At 42.7% G+C, this 18,205-nt stretch overlaps 2 protein-coding genes across 2 annotated transcripts; one reads left to right on the top strand and one right to left on the bottom strand.

The window, feature by feature from the left end:
• The first annotated feature begins 1,597 nt into the window (after nucleotides 1-1,597).
• Nucleotides 1,598-8,398, top strand: atp1b3a (ATPase Na+/K+ transporting subunit beta 3a). The gene is made up of 7 exons (XM_031749748.2): nucleotides 1,598-1,921; nucleotides 3,138-3,266; nucleotides 5,383-5,481; nucleotides 5,640-5,830; nucleotides 6,022-6,072; nucleotides 6,616-6,702; nucleotides 6,793-8,398. The coding sequence occupies exons 1-7, from the start codon at nucleotides 1,810-1,812 to the stop codon at nucleotides 6,958-6,960; spliced, it is 837 nt and encodes a 278-aa protein (XP_031605608.1). The 5' UTR covers nucleotides 1,598-1,809; the 3' UTR covers nucleotides 6,961-8,398.
• A 2,832-nt stretch (nucleotides 8,399-11,230) lies between these two features.
• Nucleotides 11,231-17,779, bottom strand: grk7a (G protein-coupled receptor kinase 7a). The gene is made up of 4 exons (XM_031749790.2): nucleotides 17,183-17,779; nucleotides 15,578-16,033; nucleotides 12,986-13,266; nucleotides 11,231-12,831 (listed from the first exon to the last, which is right to left on the bottom strand). Exons 1-4 carry the CDS (start codon nucleotides 17,777-17,779, stop codon nucleotides 12,492-12,494), a joined length of 1,674 nt encoding a protein of 557 aa, XP_031605650.1. The 3' UTR covers nucleotides 11,231-12,491.
• Between the last annotated feature and the right edge of the window lie 426 nt (nucleotides 17,780-18,205).

Genomic DNA, 18,205 nt, shown 5'->3' on the forward strand with positions numbered 1-18,205 from the left:
GAAGTGTGTGTGTGTGTGTGTGCTCATGGTGCTGGTATGGCGAAGGGGGTGCTAATTGAGTGAGCACAAGGGGGATTTCCTAAACAATGGGAGGATTGTGTGTGTGTGCATGTGTGTGTTTGCCGGGAGGAAGAGCAGTCGTGAGTTTTTGTGTACATCATGCGGATCCATGGTCTGCATAACACCACAGCACTACAAATGCTTCTTCTGCTGTAACTCGAGCTCAGCTTTCTCACTCAATTCTTTTAATTTAATTGCCACTGTGCTTTGCTTGCAGTCGAGTGTGTGTGTGACAGAGGACTAGCCCATGAATCAGTGCTGCTGGTGGCTCTCACGCTAATCAGTAAAGTGTGTGTGTGTGTATATATTGTGCCTGAATCCTGGTGCACCCTTTCCCTTGTAACAAATTCAAGCTGACAGCAGGAACTGTATGCAGTGCGACCACTACTCCAGTCCCCCTCCCCCCACGTGAACTGAACTCTGCATCAAGGGTCATTATATAACTCCCTCTTTCTCTCCCTCCCTGTGACACACTGGGAGTGTTCAGCAGAGTGTCGGGGGCGCTGGAAGTTAAGCTTTCGGATTTTTGTTTCAGCCCCACTTCTCCCCTTCTGCACAGGCATCCAACCTCCTTTCAGTCATCTTCTAGCAAAGCACGGACTCCTACAGGGCGCGAGGATTTTCCTTTTAATGACACAGACACTGGTTGAAGCTATGATAGGATGGCATCCTTGCCTCAGTCTGCGGTGGAAAAAAGAGTTTCTTTGTTAAATAGGGCACATCTGTTTACAATCACGCACACTGAATCTTCTTGTCTTCCTACTTTGCTTTTTCACACATACACACACACACGCACACACGCAGTCTATTTGCCATAGCAACAAGGGCTAGCAAATGAGGCAAATATCTGTGGGGGGGGGGAATGGGTCGCAAATCGCATCCCGATCGGCTTCTGATCTTTTGATCACTCGCTCTCATGCTTCTACATATTTATGTGAACGAGCGTGATCGTCCAGAGCTTTCTGTGGAGTGATTAGCTTTGCACCCCGTGCTGCTCGAACACACCTCAGCCTGATTGGTTATTGGCTTGGTGACTCACCGCGTACGACTTGTGTGCAGAAGAGCGGTAGTTCATCTATAATAGGTCCGAATACTTTCGTAATAAAGCAAAAGATGCACGTTATTTTTAACAGGTCTGTGATTTCAGGGTTTCCACAGACGCACTTTGTGCCCAACAATCCGTAATCAGTGCGCCATTTTTGCGCTTTTCTCGTGTTAGCTATAATAATAATAATAATAATAATAATAATAGTAATAAAAGATCTCTCACTTAATAAATGGAGATCCCAGCCTCTTCCTTAGTTGGCACTGCCATTAAGGTGCATAATAAAATCGGGAGATTAAGCATGATAGTGCGTGCTCCATTTATAATTAGTGCGCGTAACGCTGCGTCTCCGTGCGTCTCCCCGTCATTAGCCAATCTGCATCCATCTGCTCGCACTGCATCAGCTGCCACGTTAGGCCCAGTGTGGACGTCACAGATTTTTTTTCCCTTTTTCCTCACCTTTTTTTTCCTGTTCCACCAGAGCATCTCTCTCTCTCTCTCTCTCCCTCTCTCTCTCTCCTTCTGCTCTCCCTCTCTTTCTACACCGCCCACTCCTTCCCCAATCATTGATCCGACCACTCACTGCCGCCTCGCCGGCTTCTTTTGCCTCATTACATCGCCCGCTGCGCTTTCTGTATTTTTTTAGGGAGGAGAAACGGCACATTTTGGGACCAAGAAAAAAGAAAAAGAAAAAACACATCACCATGGCGAGCACCGAGGATAAAGCGGCCAACAAGGAGAACGTGTCCAGCTGGAAGGACTCCATCTACAACCCGAGAACCGGGGAGCTGTTGGGTCGTACTGCCAGCAGCTGGGGTAAGGATCCCCGTTACACAGCAGTCAATTAGTGGCCGCGCTTTGACATTCACGGAGCTTATACCTAATCTTATATTCATTTTCAAAGCATTTATAGCCACGTGTCTCTTCGGTATAAAGCCTGCTATAAATTCCTTTGTGTGGATGGATTTAAATGAGTGCCACATAGATGGCTGAGAAGCCATCACAGGCCTGTGTGAAGGTGTTAAAGGAGAAGCCTGTACCAAGAGGCTCGCCAAGATAAATGATGCTATCAGAGGTGTGCAGCAGTCTGTCTCTGCTGCATAGAGAAAAACAGCCAAGCAAGCGATAATCAGTCACAGCAGCCTGGTAAAAAAAAATTTAATACATATTTTTTAAATGAATGATCAGCATCTGCATTAACAGAGTTATCCGGGACCTGCACTGACACAGCAGAGCCCAGCTGAGAAAGATGCTCATCATAGCTGAGGAATGTGCCACAGCATTCCTGAGCACAGTCAATATCTGATCAGGCCATACATTTTATGTAATAATCCCCCAGTTATTTCCAGAGTAAGGTAGTAACAGGGGTACCCTCCCTCCAGCAGCCGGCTCCTATAGGCTAGCGCAGATTGTCAGGCTGCCTGCGCCCCTGTGCTGCTGTGCAGTGGGATGCTCCATTGCAGTTGCATGGCCGCCCACATTAGCATGCCTGTCAAGGTCAAATGGGATTCCCTCTCTCCTCTTTCTCTTTTATGCACCAGGCAGGTGCATTGTGGGATACTGTTGGAGTGGAATGAGGGAGGGGGGGTGTACAGCAGGAAGCTGAGGGGTCCACCCCCCACCCCCCCCTTTTTTTGGCAACTTAGAGGGCATCCGTGCTGTGCAGGCTGGATGATGGTGAACCATTTTGAGTCAGATGTTCCCATAAATGCAGCTTTTTCTCTCCCTGCAGTTATATAAACAAGACAGCAGATGCCCCGAGAAACTGCAGCAATCTTTGAATCACGTTTGGGCTGAAAAGTGAAATGTGGCCTCACATTTGTTAGCAGCCGGTGAAATTTCCTCCCATATTCAAAATGGTTTCCCTCAAAGGGACAGTTCATTCAAATGACCTGAAGACGAGGGGAGGTGTAAAGAAATCAAGCGTAAGGCTGTGGCTAAAATTTTCAGTTAATCGCAGTGAACCCCTCTTTATCTCATCATCATCATCTTTCTCTTTCTCTCATTTGTTTCCTCCTGTGACATCCTCCAGCACTCATCCTCTTGTTCTACTTGGTCTTCTACTGCTTCTTGGCCGGCATGTTCGCTCTGACTATGTGGGTGATGCTGCTCACTCTGGATGACTATGTGCCGAGGTACAGAGACCGCGTCCCAGAGCCAGGTTAGTATGTCTCAAGATTAAAATACACAGGAGTAACTGGACTTTTCCTTTCCTGTTCCTGGCAGCATCACTCATCCAGGCATTCATTATTAATACCTGCACCAATAAGGTGCTGCCACAATAAAGCGCTGCATAACAGCTGCTTTTTGCATCGATCTATTTTGAAGACTCTTCCTGTGTGATATCACCGGTGGATACTGTTGGCTGAGTGTTTTCTTTCCAAGTGTATAAAGAGGGGAAAATGGTTCTACAGCCCACACACAATCAAAGATAGCCAAAAGTAGCAATGTTTTTCCCCCTTTTCTCGCTCCCAGTGAACTCCCTGCCCTGTTCCCACCCACAACCAATCAGCATCTTCATCTACTTTGAACTAGGTGTTGTTGGTTTTTGGAGGACTGCTTGGCAGGAACCCATAGTTCCACACTGAATACCAACCCAAACAGACACAACCTTGTAGCATAAATTCACCATGATTATTTCTATATATGCGTATTAAGACATCATTCACCTCCACCTTTAATGACGAGTTTTGATAACTCTGTATAGGCGTGGTTTGACGACCATTAGAATAGTTTCCAGGTTTTTCCGAGGGTAGACAGGAAGGCCATCTGCTGCGACCTCAACCGGTCGCAGCAGATGGCCGCCCCTCCCTGAGCCTGGTTCTGCCGGAGGTTTCTTCCTGTTAAAGGGAGTTTTTCTTCCCACTGTCGCCAAAGTGCTTGCTCATAGGGGTCATATGATATGATTGTTGGGGTTTTCTCTGTATTTATTATTGTGCGATCTATTGTACAATATAAAGCGCCTTGAGGCGACTTTTGTTGTGATTTGGCGCTATATAAATAAAATTGAATTGAATTGAATTGAATTGAAGAGACCACCCTCACTAACCTCTGAGCTTTAAAGGTTAATCCTAGTAGGCTTTCTTAGGGTAAAGAGTTAATAGCAGATGTAATGGATCTAAGGTTACTTGGGTTCAGTTGATCTCCCTGCACACAGTGCAGTCACCACACCTGTAAATAGGAGTGCAGCATGAAGATGGCCATGCAGAAGTCAGATTTCAAAATGAATCCTTTAAGTAGATTATCAGAATCAGTGAGGTTCACCTACAGTACTCATGGTGACAGCCCAACTATGTTGCCTGCTATTTCTTAGCTGACAAACAGAAGGCTAACATTTATTACCAGCTGGATATCAATGGCATGATGAAGGGCTTTAGGCTGAATCCTGAAACCATACTTTTTAAATTATCAACTGTATGCAGAACCAATTTTTTTAATGTTCTGCTAAGATACCGTTTGATGATTTGCTTTGCCTGAACATCACGACAGATTTGGTTATTTCATAACCGCCGATCTGGACCTGCTGCTGGACAGTGTGGTTGTATAAAATGTGGCATACTTGTTAAGAGATCATCGATGCTTTGGCAGGACATTGTTTAACTGTGTTTGAATGATAAAAATCGAGGTGCAGGCGCCGTGTTGTTTTTGGTGTCCTCTCTGACAGTAATCGTTGCTGATTGCTGTTGATAGTTTCGATTTTGTCTTGATGTTTAATGTGTAAATCTGTCTTCCTCTGAGTTGATGGCTGTGTGTCTGGTTTGTGTTTCCAGTAAGTTTTATTAGATGATTGATTGTATTCTGGTGATTCATCTTGGATTGGAGGAGTTAACAGAGCTTTCAGAGACCAACACTACTCCTTATTTAAAAGCTCACAATCGTATTAGATTATAAAACATGCATAAATGATCTCAATTTTGCAGTAAATATTATTCTCGTTTTGGCTTCAGTGCTCCGTAGTATGGTGGTTTACACATTGGCCTAACGAGTGAAAGCTTCCCAGCTTGATTCCGGGAGGGACACAAATCCCTTTGGGGTTGTGTCAGGAAGGGCATCAAGCGTAAAAAATCTGCCAAATCAAATAAGCGGAGCTACCCGCTGTGGCGACCCCGTGTGAATAAGGGAGCAGCTGAAAGTGGCTTTTTATTTGGCTCCAGTGCTGAGAGGGCCTGTCCAACTCACAGTGCCATCCCCGCAGCACCACCTACCTGAAACGCATTCAGGGTGTGTGTGTGTATGTGTTCACCACTTTCCTTCGTTTACCTTATGTCTCGTTACAGGGTTGGTGATTCGTCCAAATTCACTGGACATTACTTTCAACAAATCTGACTCAAAAAACTACAGAACCTATGTCAGCCATCTGGAATCCTTCCTGCAAAGTAAGTGCACTTTGCTCTAATGCACGGATAAATTAAACAGATTGAAAGCGAGCTGTAATAAAATGAACACCACTCTCCCTCTCTCTGATCTTTTTCCACTGACTCCTGCCAAATATCTGAATACGCTGTACTTCAATCCATCTCTGTCTCTGCATCAGGATACAACGATTCGATGCAGGAGAACAACGCGGACTGCATTCCGGGAGAGTATTACATGCAGGACGGCGGTGAGATGACAAAGAAAGTTTGTCCCTTCAGGAGGACCTCCCTGAGTTTGTGCTCCGGCCTTTCTGACACCGACTTTGGATATCAAGAAGGAAAGCCCTGTGTGCTGCTGAAGATGAACAGGGTAACACCCGCTACTTCTCACAGATCCAGGGAAACGCGCGGCCTTTTCCTGTTTTCCGCACAGCCTCTATTCTCCACTTATTTGTCCCTGTGCTGAGAGTTCCCAAAAATAAATGATTTCTAATTCTGGACCCACACAAGCAGCAGCCGTGCACAGTTTCAACCTCGCTTCCTGTTTCTCTCCTTTCGTAGATTATTGGCCTGAAGCCAATTGGGGATCCCTACATCAACTGCACGGTCAAAGTAAAGCATTTTCTCTACATTACACTTGTCCTGCTGGCTTGTATGTGTATTTTTTGTCTTTTTTATTTCTTTCATACAAAAACATAACAGTTTCACTGTTTTCTTTCCGTTGATCTCGCTTTCATTTCTTCCTTCTTTTTGTTTGTGTTGTGTCTGATATCTTCCTGCATGCTGTCACTGATGGCTTTAGGGTAAGATAAATATGTAAATTTTACAGGATAAGGCCAGTAGGGGTGTTAACACATTTTCATTATGTAACATGCCATTATGCAGGTGCCTCTAAACCAGTCTTAGTGCCATTCTAATGTCTATTTTAATCTAATCGGTGTAAGTTTTCTGCCAGAAATGTCACTGTTTTGGATTGAGTGGAACGCATCGTGTTTTCCACTTCATTTAAACCTCCTCGCTTACAGCAGAGAGTCCTCACTTTTCTGTCTTGTTCCGTCCCGTTTCATGTGTTCTCGGAATATGTCTCATTAATTCGACATTAAATGAATTCCTTCATTGTAAAATCTTTACTCTGAGACGTGTCCTGCCTTGCAGAAAGACCACCCGGTCCAAATGCACTACTTCCCAAGTGAGGGCCGCATTGATAAGATGTATTTCCCCTACTACGGCAAGAAAGCCCATGTAAGTATTTAACTACAGCCGGACAATGTCCACTAACCTGCCCAATAAGTGATGTGTTACTAATGAATGACCGCCTCGGTCCTGATGCAGGAGAACTACATGCAGCCCCTGGTGGCTGTGAAGCTGCTGCTCACCAAGGAGGACTACAACAAGGAGCTGGCCGTGGAGTGCAGGGTAGAGGGCACCAACCTGCGCAACAACGACGAGCGGGATAAATTCCTGGGCCGCGTAACGTTCAGGGTTAAGGTGGTGGAGTAAAAGGCAAATATACAGCCTGTGAAAGGAAATCTAATTGAAGCTGCCCACTAAGGATTTATCTTTATTTTATTTTATTTTATTTTATTTTCAAAAAAGGAAGGAATCGTCAAAACGTCACAAAGGCGGCATTTTGGGATGTGGCACAACACAGCCAGTGATACAGTGGTACCACATGCTGCTTTCATGACATTTCTGACTTTTCTTTTCTTAATGATTCCTCGCTGACCTCCTCAAAGACCCTCATAACAAAGCACAGGCTCCGCTCCTGAGTCCGTCCATCCGCACGCCCTCCCTCCCCTTTCCCCTCTTCCCCTCCCTTCCCTGTTCACCTATTGCACTGTTCATCCTCCACTCAGTTATGTTTGTTTTTTTCTTTATTTGTATTGACGTGATTAGATAACTTATAGCCATTGCAACCAAGCCATTTGGAGCTGTTGTGTAATTGTTGATGAAACAATTTTGTTTAAATTTGTTTTTAGAGCTTCCCGCTGCCGGGGAGGAGAGTGTTGCTTTCATCTCTTAAACTGTATGGATTCAGTATTATCATCAGTGTGGAGAGCATTTTTATCTTGTTGTATAGTATAACTGAGAAAGTAGAACATCTCCAGAGTATTACTCATCGCACATCACAAAGACTTCATGGAAACATACCTTGATAATCAAGTATAGCCACTGTATCCCTGTATATGAAATGCCAATTACAAAGTCCCTTTCTACTATAAATACATTGTGATCCTATATCATATTTAGGGGAATTATAGATAGATCTGTGTCTTGTGGTCCGCGTAGCCACAACCCAGTCTTGTGCTGTGTGTCCGTCTGTCTGCATGTCCGTCTGTCTGTCTGCCCGTCTTCCTGTTTACTCACCTCTCCACTGCAATAGCAAACACGTGGGTGAGCCCTCCGGGACTTGAGACCACCTCGCGGGGCTGGGGGGGTGCTGTCGTGTCGACTGTGGTTCGAGGCGACACAGGCGCGCTCTCGCTCGCGAGAAGGTACGGTGTAAAAATTAGCTTTTAAGGCGGAGAGGCGCTGGAAAAAGCGTTGTTGCAAAACTCAAAAGTTCACTGTAACTATGTACTGTATATCTATACGTGATCTGTATATCTATCTGGGTCTCAAAGATTGTTAGTTTTTCTCTCTTCTTCAGCCTGTTGATCTGATTGTCTGCCAATCTATTACTCTTCAATGTATATATATATAAACTATCTTACCATATTTACTTAATTCACACTGTATTTTTGTCACAAAAACACAATGTCTGTGCACTGTAAAGAAATAATTTAAACAAAGATTTACAGGAAAATATCTTATTCAAAGCTATGTTTACACAGTCTTAAAAGGAACCCGCATTTGAACGAACAACTTGTAACATCTCTTCAGGGTGCCTTAAGACCTGATGAAATAAATTGTGGGATAAGTGATTTTGAAGAAAAAATGGAGTCCTGTGTTGTGTTTTGTTTTCCTTGATTCAAATTCTACCTTAAATTCTGTCAGCATCAAAGTCAAACTTCACTGATTCTGATTCTTTACAACAACTTGCTTTTTTGCACCAATATCTAATATAGTAGACACTCTGTGCAGACATGGAAGATGACCTGCTGAAGTTCTGATTACGAAGCGTCAGAATGGAGAAGAAAGGCATGGTTGTTGGTGCCAGATGTGCTCGTTTGAGCTGATTACTCTGAATCATCTCTTTACAGAGAATAGTCTGAAAAAGAGAAAATATAAGAGAACAGCAGTTCTCTGGAAGAAAATGCCTTTTTGATGCCAGAGGACAGAAGAGAATGGTCAGATTGCTAAAGGTAATAAGAAGGTAACAACTAACTCATTACAACCAGTGTATGCAGAAGACCATCTCTGAATGTGCAACATCTCAAACCTTGAAGAAGAAGACCTGAGAACAGGAGACTGAAGCTAATATTTGCACAGAGTCACCAAAACTGGAGAAACAGAATATTTGGATAAACACTGTCCAATCTGCTGAGTCACATTCAGATGGTAGGGCCAGAATTTAAATGAGATGAAATCATGGATCCATCCTTCCTTGTATCAACAGTTCAGCCACCTGCCGCATTTTCTTGCTGCACTTAATGGCACACTTTGATCGTCAAAATTACCAGCTGAGTATCGTTTAAACACCACAGCCTACCCGAGCATTGTTGCTGACCACAGTTTGTGACTGCACTGTACCCATTTTCTAATGACTGCTTCCAGCAGGATAGTGCACGATGTCAAACTGGGTTCTTGAACATGACAATGAGTTCACTGTACTCAAACTGCCATACTCACCAGATCTCAGTCCAACAGAGCACCTTTGGGATGCAGTGAAAAGGGAGATTAGCGTCATAGATGTGCAGCTAGCAAATCTACAGCGACTGTGTGATGCTATTATGTTAAAATGGACCAAAAGTTTCCAACACCCTGATGAATCCAAGTCATGAAGAATTAAGGCAGATCTGCAGATGTCATAGTGTCCACTGAGTATAGTCAGCTTTGTTTGATTTTTTTTTACTTTTTTTATTGGAGTTGAGATAAATTCCGGAGGTCGTCATGCTCTAGGAAAAAAGAAATAATAGCAACAATGAAAACAAAAGCAGCTTTTCTTCTTCTTGTGAAATAACAATGATTTGACCTCTTTTGTCCAGGGACAGTTACATAAATGAAGCCATGTGTAAAGATGGAGGGGGATTCTGTCTTTTGAGGAACTGATAACAACTCAGACACCTGATGCCCAGAGACAAACCTAGGCACTATTGTTGTAATGGGTCACAAACTCCCCAAAAAAGGCCTCGAAACACTTATTTAATCTTTAACAAGGACATGTTTTCATGCATGTATCAATTCATTTTTAGGGCATATCTTTATTTCACCCATCCTGTGACTGAACAAAGGAATGTTTAATTGTATTTTTGGATGCATCATAAAATTACATAATTGTACTTGTTTAAATTCCCAATTCTGCTTCATACCTCTGGGACTGGAAAGAGAGCTAGTGAGGGACCGCAGTTGTTTATTGAAGCCTGGGATTGTTTATCTTCAGCCTCTAAGTACTCTCACTGCAGTTGCAGCACATATTTGCTGGCACACGAGGGAGCCAGAAGCAAGAACAGTTTAGGAGTGAGCGTGGCACTAACACAGTGCTGCTTGTTGGATGACGAACTGCAAGGGAGCAGGTCTTGGTGTGGCATTTGAACTTAGCATGCTTAAATAAAATCTAAGCAATCATTAGTCCGTAAAGATTTGTTCATCTTTATAACCTCAACAGTCTTTTCCTCATTTCTCAGAAACCTAGTCTAGCCTGGTATTTGTGCAAAAGGCCAGACCTGTAACAGAGTCTGAATTGGCTGTAGAGGTCAGAATACATCAGTAGAGGCATTCAGATCACACCTGTCCGCTCTAATTTCACAGTGCCTTCATCTGCCCGGCTCCTGCAGCGCCCCTGGGCTGCAGCAGCTCAGTCCTTCGTTGTCAACAGCAGTCTGAACCCAAGTCCTGCTACGTGAGATAATCTGTCGGGGTTTAGCTGCAGCAAGAATCCACCTTAAGTTCTGCTAAGCACTTACCGTCCTTGAGTTGGACTGTGGTAAACAACTGGTACTGGAGACAAAAGAAAGTACACTTCTTCAGCTGTATGGACAAAGGAGGTGGGCAAACATGTGCTGGAAAATAAACCGGTCTGACATGAAGACCTCACACATAAATGAGTGTTTCACATGTTGGTGTCTGCAATCATCATTTCATATTTTCCTCTTCAGGCCATCACAGCCACCAGGATACGTTTAAGTGTTGACTTTTAATTTCATTCATATTTCACAAAAAATGAGAGACCAAACGTGATAAAGCTGTGAAATGTTTTACAGCTGCATCACATTTAACTTTTGATTTTTGCTCAGATTCTTGACAGTAAAGCTGAGATGCTACAGAACTTGAAGGGATTTGAAGCTGATTTGAGCGAAGAAGGCGCAAGGATAATGCTGGTTGTCGCCTTATCAGCTATGAGCTGAACATGCCAATTTGGAGCACAGCCTGACTGTAGTCAGTATCCTAAAGGGATTAATGCGACTGATATTTTTAGGTTTTACTCCAGAGTTCTCAGCAGCACTTTCCCTGTGGTTATATTTAGCCCAGAGAACATGCAGGACTCGATTTGGGCCGCTCTCTGTTGTTTAGGCTTCAAGGTGACAACAAATGACAAACACGTGAATATTCATGAGTGAAGAAAGACACTTTTTAAAAGACATTTTAATTTATTCCAATGAGTCACGATTCAAGGAAATGTCTGCTGTGCTGTACATCGTCTAGTGTAGCAATTCCTCTCATTTTATATTTACATGCATCGTGTACTTATTAAAATTACCTGTAAAAACTGACCTCTGTGCAAGATCTGGAAATTTAAAAACTCTGAGATGCGTAAACAAGAATAACATAAATTTTCCTCACACTAAACTGAGTCCCTAGACTCAGCCCAATCACCAAAACAGCATCATCTCAAACTAAGAAAGCAGCCCCGAGTTAGCGTTTCAGGGCCAGTAAAGCAACCTGTGCTTTCCTCGTTCAGGAATTTATTGATCAATCTTAATTTTAATCTTTCATGTGCAGCAATGAGCTGCATTTTCAGCGCTCATCTCTCTCCCAAAATCCCAGAGCTAGAGTCTCCATTTCTCACTACAAGCAGAGGCTCACAGCACCAACAGCAGAGGGACTCACTGAAGAGGTTTTTGGTATTTTTCACTGTCTTTCATTTAATTCTAAATTCTAAATTACTTACATACAATATTTTCCTTTCTCTCTGTGCATAGATATATATATATATATTTTTTATATACAATACATACAATTGTAACAATTGGTCTTATAAAACTAAACCATTCAGTGTAAATGCAATCCTAATTGTCAGATTTAGGATCGCAATAGTTGACTAAAAAAATACAATTATGTCCGCCACATGGTGTTAGATAAAAAGCACTTTCGTCGTAGAAACAGCGTGATCTGATGACAGCATCGATGAAGGAAAGTGCTCTGAAGTTCTACAGTTCACTACAAATGAACCTCCTCCAGTTCTATTAAATGTCTACATGTGTGGTTGTTCCTGTTTGTTTGTAACACAACACTGCTTCAGCTGGTAAAACCACACACACTGAACCTCTTAGACAGGAACTTTATAAAGTAATAAGGTATTTCTGGCACAAACATATTGCTTTAATTTGCTCCTCTTACTCCTCTAACACGTGTGTCATTAATGAGAACTTTAGTAACGCTTTCTCCTAGCAGTCATTTATGGTCAAAGTGGTTGCAAAGCTACAACATTAGAAAAGAACCTGAGCGACAGTGCTCGAAACACATTGTCAAATCCTTCATATTTTACTGCTTCCCTATGCCATGGACATCCTTACAAGAGAGGGACGGTGCGTCTTTCTCGACAGAGACACTCGTGTTCGCCTCTCGTAAAACTTTTTTTCTTTTTTACATGAGTTTAGAAAGCAAAATACTGAATGTTAACACTGTTGTTTCATATTGAATGTGGCTGCTCACAGCAACGTACACGTGCCAGACTTCTTGTCATCATCGAGACCTCCTCCACCTTCTTTCCTGTTGGGATCATTGAGCTCATCAAATAGTCCTGTGTCGATCATCTCCTGCTGCCACGGGATGGGTACAGCGCCTGTGCTAAACTCCCTAAAGAATTTCTCATCGTTGGCGTCGAACTCGATGCCCTTGATCTCAGAGAACTCGGCGATGTCACCAGTGTCCTTGGCATAGACAACGTTGGGCTTGGGGACCCATGGAGGGTCAACCAGCCCTGCCTCCAGGCGGGGAAAGTTGATGGTCTTGAACCACTCGTGCTTTCTGGGATCCTCCATGTTGTTCCTAATGAAAAGACAAAAAATACACTTCTCCATCAGAGTTTGTGAATTGCAATGTCCGATCCATTTGGCAACTCAAGGGCAGCGTTTAGACATCCATTATACTAGCATTAAGTTCACAAATGGCAATAAAATTCTTGGATAAAAGAGCCACTTACCTCATGCCCAGACGCTCGTCCATTTTTTTCTTGAGGAACAGCTGGATGATGTCCTTGGTTGGTGCATCAAAGCACCTGTGCTCCCACTTTGGCTCCTCATTTTGGATGCGCCTCTGCACCTCTTCCTTCTCAACCTTCTCTTTTTTGCTCTCAGGGCCTTTAAAAGGTGTATAGCCAGCCACCATCTCATAGATACTGCAGCCCAGGGCCCACCAGTCCACTGATGTCCTGTATGGAGTTTTGGTAAGGATCTCAGGGGCCATGTAGGCTCCAGTACCAGCCTGGATAGAGGACGAATATGAGATTCAAATACAATAAACACTTCATTAGATATTCTGACCTAATGGAAGGTGTTTTTATATTTATTACGAAACTTGAAACTTGTAAGACCATTTAAGGAGGAAGCACTTAACACTAAGCAAAAAGTAGGTATAGTATTATATAGCATGTTGCCATACCCCTCAACAGAAGAAGAGAGCTAAAAATCTTTATAAACTCTTCACATCTTGTCTCTTTAACTTTCACCTGTCACTCTATTCCCTGCTTTCTTCCTGCCCTTCTGCTCCCATCTCATCCTTGCTTTCCCTATATGACCCCACATGTAGCCTCGGACTAGGAGCTTAATCCTATTGCTAAGCCTGCTACCTGTCAAGAGTTGTGTATATCTACGCACTGACAGAGCTGTCCAGCCTCTTATATAAGGGACAGCCGTTTCTGGATACTATAGCCGCCAGCAGAAATAAAAGACAGACAGCACGTAGCCATGAATTACTAATGGACATATACAGTAAACTGATATAAAACTTAAAAAGCTACTGCAAGCAAACAGTAGGAACTACAGGATTCACTGTCCTGCTATAGTGACACCTAAAATGCATTTACTATGTACTGAAAGTATTCTGTTTGGAGCTAGGATGTCCTCCATGTATACCCAGGTGCTCCACCTACAGTCCAAAGATAGACAGACTAGGTGGATGGAAACTAAAGTATTGCCTGTTACATGTCTGCCCTGTGCCTGACTGGCACGCTGTATAAAGTTATACAGCGTGCTGTAAATGTTTAAACATTAATTATGTATTTTATACTACAAGACACCAAACATGCAAAACTAGTGAAATGCATTCATTTTCCAGTTTTCTCCCTGTGCAACTATTAAAAAAAACCCATGTATGACCACTCGTGTCACACATTTAAAATCAAAGTTCATCTGATTTTAGTGTGTTTTTAGCGTTTTTAAAGAACAGTTCTAGACGTGTTTGCAAACTATCACATCTAAACATATTCAGCGTACGTTTTACCTGGATCTGTCAATCTAATCTGGGACAGACTTGTGTAATTCCACTAAGAGGATTAGGGGTCCAAAGCCAGCCTTGCCTGTAAAGGTTAGCCTAGTCACTTTGGCTGGCTGAGGAGCATCAGAGTACGTGATAATGAGCTTACTGGACTTTCATATAGCCAAGAGCTTACTCTTTGCTGCAGCAAGTAAGACCTAAAGAAACCCTGGTCCTTAGATGTGTACAGTGGGGTATAATTTAATGTTAGCATTACCTACTGTCTGTCAAAAACATGTTTTTGTCAGCAAATCACAAATATTATTATCATTTTAATTAACTATGCAACCACTGGTGTAACATCATGAACTCAGTGAGAGCATTTTATGTCTATTTCCTTTTCTTCGGAGTAAAGCAAGAGACTCATATGCTATATGTGTGCTGCTGAAATACAGTGCAGCACAGCTAAGGCAAGGTGCCAGAAATAACTAAATCTCTGTGACCAGGTTCTTCAGGGAGACCTTCTTACACTTAGCAAGCGGTACTTTTAAAAGCACTGAACCTGCAAGATCTCTAACATAACCACAGCACAAAATGGTGGCCTATAAATAGGCCAGCCATAATCTGACCGCTAAAGGATCAAATGACTTATATAATCGATTCAGAGACTCTCATCGCACAGATCCTTAAGGAATCCAGTAATCCCTGTCCGGATTTAAAGTAAACGCCAAACCAGGACTGACATCTGCCCAGTACCTTACCTCCACCTGTCTTTGGATAGTTAAAAAAGACATGGTGGAAGTCAAAGCTTGTGTATGTATATGTGTGGTTTATGATGGGTTGACAAAAATATGTCTATAAGAGCATGAGTCAGCACAGGACATTTTGCGAGCAGCAAAATATGCCTTATGCTGCTTCAGGGTCTTTGACTAACAGCCCATTTATGGTAGATATTTTCTACTGTACTTTGGCTGCCCACTCATTCACAAGGAGTCACCACAGTGGGTAGTTCCACATGTTTGAGTTTTTACATCGGATGCTGCTCCTGATGCAACCCCAAAAGCATTTGGCTCTCCTCCTGGAATTAAACCAGGGGGCTTTTGCTTGTTAGGGAAATATGTAAACCACTACACTATGGAGCCACTATGAAATCCTATAATCAGTCCTGGCATCATATAGCTGTGGCTCTCATGCTAACAGATTTCTAAGAGCTTAAGAGTGAAACTCAGTGTACTTGTTGTTCTGCATTGTGTTAAAAGTGGAAAAGAAAACCCTGCCATCTGAATTTATAACATCACTGTTGTGTGGGACATCTACTCACCATCTGGGTGACAGTCTTCTCTGGAGGGATTTCTATGGCCAGACCCAAATCTGAAAGTCGGCACTGGCCTTGGCTATCAAGCAACACGTTCTCTGGTTTCATGTCACGATATATTATATTCATGGCGTGCAGGTGCAGAATGCCAGTGGTGATCTGCGCTGTGTAGTGGATGATGCGCTTCATCTCAATGCCCTTGTCTGCACCCTTGCCATCGTAGCCTATGTTGTAAATGTGGTACTTGAGGTCTCCTCCATTCATCAGGGTCATGACAAGGCACAGGTGGGTCTTGTTGTCATAAGCGTACGCCAAGTTGACCAGGAACAGGCTGTTAACCTTCTCTAAGATTTTCTTCTCCAACAGGGCCATCTTCTCACCTCCCTTCTTCTTCAGGCGCTTTTTACACAACTTCTTGCAGGCATACATCTGGCCTGTGTTCTTGACCTGAACAGCACATACCTGGAGGAAAACACATTATTTGTTAGGAATGATAGCTTCCAGATGTTCATCACATCATGTTAGTTCATTTTACTACAAAAATAGCATGGTCTTCTGGTAGCTTACTGACTGATCGGATAGTTCCCACTCTCTACTTTAGTATTAACAAAATGTATATAAGAAAATAGATGTGACTTATCTTTTGAAACTTAAATGTTCCTATTTCAGAATTTCACTCTAAATATGATCATAAAATATCTCAAAATCCAGAGAGTGGTGCAGGAGTGATTTCTTGCCAAATCTGACACCTCTCTTGCAGTCAAGGCCTACTATCTGAAGAGTCACTTCACTTATCATTGTTTATAATTCAAAGGTGATTTCTATTTTACTAGTTAAATGAAAAGACTGGGCTCATTGCTTAACTCTCAACCACTTTTCATGCTGATTTAGCACAAAGCAATAACAGTCACAGCAAATTTTCACCAGGTTATCGCCAAAATCTCCACATTTACATTAAACAGATATAGTATAATTTTTTGGTGACTAAATTGCTCTTTGGACTTCTATTGTATTAATTTTCTGAGCAAGTTGTATTGATTTTGTTCTATGTTTGTTTATTTACGCCTGTTTGTCAGAGCTTGACTTGACAGTAAAAAAGTTCCTCAGGGTTCAGTTGTGGGTCCTCTATCAGTGCATTAGACACTGTCAGCCTAAACCATGATGAGATAAAAGCATTTTTACACACATATTTTTTTTGTTGCCTCTCAATACATTTTATTTTTGACATTTACACAATTTCATACTGCTCTTTTCTACTCCACTAATATAATTACTGCTCAGTTCAAATGCAGTAATGAAACACGTTTTTTCTTTACAAATAGAATATTTTAAATTAAACTGTACTTTCAGTTACTGGGTTGAAAGCTTTCTTATATTCTTTAATCCTCAGGTGTTTTGAAAAGACACAATCCCTAAACCAATTAAACAAAGTAATACCTTGTGAAACGCAAGACAAAAATTAGGCTGCAATGCCTGTGTGCTATGCGACTTCATTTACTTAAAAGCGAGCACACCTCTACAGCTTAGTTTAGCTTTATCCATACTCTATGGTCATAATGGGATGACTCTTGCAACTCAAATAAATTAATTGAGATGTATTTGCATGCTTACCTCTCCAAAGCCTCCTTTTCCTAGAGTTCTGAACTCATAGAAGTATTTGTCATTGATGGGCTGTTTCTCATACTCCTTCCACTGGAGGAATTTGTCAAAGAACGGGCTGGCCTGATAATCTGTGAAGGGTTTTCCTTTCAGAAATTCTCTTACACCGTCCTGGACCTTGCCTTTCATCACCTCCTCAAAGTTGGCATCGGTGACAGATTTGCATTTGTCAGCAGCCTCTCCAGTAAGAAATGTCAGAAAGCTCTTGGAGTCAGCCTTGCAATACTTGGTCATGATGTTTTGGCGTGCCTTGTCTTTTGTTGCTCCTTCAGCCAGATCCCAGTCATACAACTCATCCAAGAACTCTGCGGCAAGCTTAAACTCATTGTTACTTGCAAGGAACTCGCGGAAAAACTTTTTGCCAATAGGCTGCCTTTCACAAAGTAATGTAAAGTCCTTTTCAATGGTAGCTCGTACTGACGTGCACGCCTCAGGCTTGGGGAGAGACAAGCTGCGACGCCGCTTTTTCATCTCCTTGTCATCGCCACCCTGGGCTTTTAGGTAGGCCGTGTTGGCCACCAGGTTATCCAGTCCCCCCATGTCACACATCTTGACAGCTGTATGTTGTCTGTCCCCCCTAAGAAACTGGGTTCTTCAGTGGGTGCCGATGGATACCCTGTCACTTTCAGAATGTGTGTCTGTGTGACGGCGCAATTTGCTCAAAAGCCACTGTGCAAATGAGCTCCCTTACCCAGCCTACCTGCAAACCTAAGACACACTGACACACCCAGTAATTACTCATTTAGAATTAAATACCAGGGAGGGATTTTGGCTTAAGGATCTTTGTGTGGTCTATTCAAGGATGCTGAGCACGGAAAGGGAATCGTAAGCGGGCTCTGTCATAAGAGGCTTTGTAGCCCTCTATATTTATTCATGGTGTTCAGTAGCCTTTGAGTAGTTCAGTGAGTTCTGTTGACTATGCATTTAATGGTGAGGTAGTAAAAGATCAGAAATAAGCATAAAGTACTCTGGGAA

This window comes from Oreochromis aureus, linkage group 18, assembly GCF_013358895.1.
Source record: "Oreochromis aureus strain Israel breed Guangdong linkage group 18, ZZ_aureus, whole genome shotgun sequence".
Lineage (NCBI taxonomy): Eukaryota > Metazoa > Chordata > Actinopteri > Cichliformes > Cichlidae > Oreochromis > Oreochromis aureus.

Coding starts and splice junctions, on each gene's coding strand:
- grk7a (XM_031749790.2), bottom strand. CDS start 17,779: ATGTGTGACATGGGGGGACTGGATAACCTGGTGGCCAACACGGCCTAC. Junction 16,034..17,182: donor GAAAAGGAGGCTTTGGAGAG/GTAAGCATGCAA, acceptor GTTTTCCTCCAG/GTATGTGCTGTTCAGGTCAA. Junction 12,832..12,985: donor GACGAGCGTCTGGGCATGAG/GTAAGTGGCTCT, acceptor TCTTTTCATTAG/GAACAACATGGAGGATCCCA.
- atp1b3a (XM_031749748.2), top strand. CDS start 1,810: ATGGCGAGCACCGAGGATAAAGCGGCCAACAAGGAGAACGTGTCCAGC. Junction 1,922..3,137: donor TCGTACTGCCAGCAGCTGGG/GTAAGGATCCCC, acceptor GACATCCTCCAG/CACTCATCCTCTTGTTCTAC. Junction 6,073..6,615: donor ACATCAACTGCACGGTCAAA/GTAAAGCATTTT, acceptor CCTGCCTTGCAG/AAAGACCACCCGGTCCAAAT.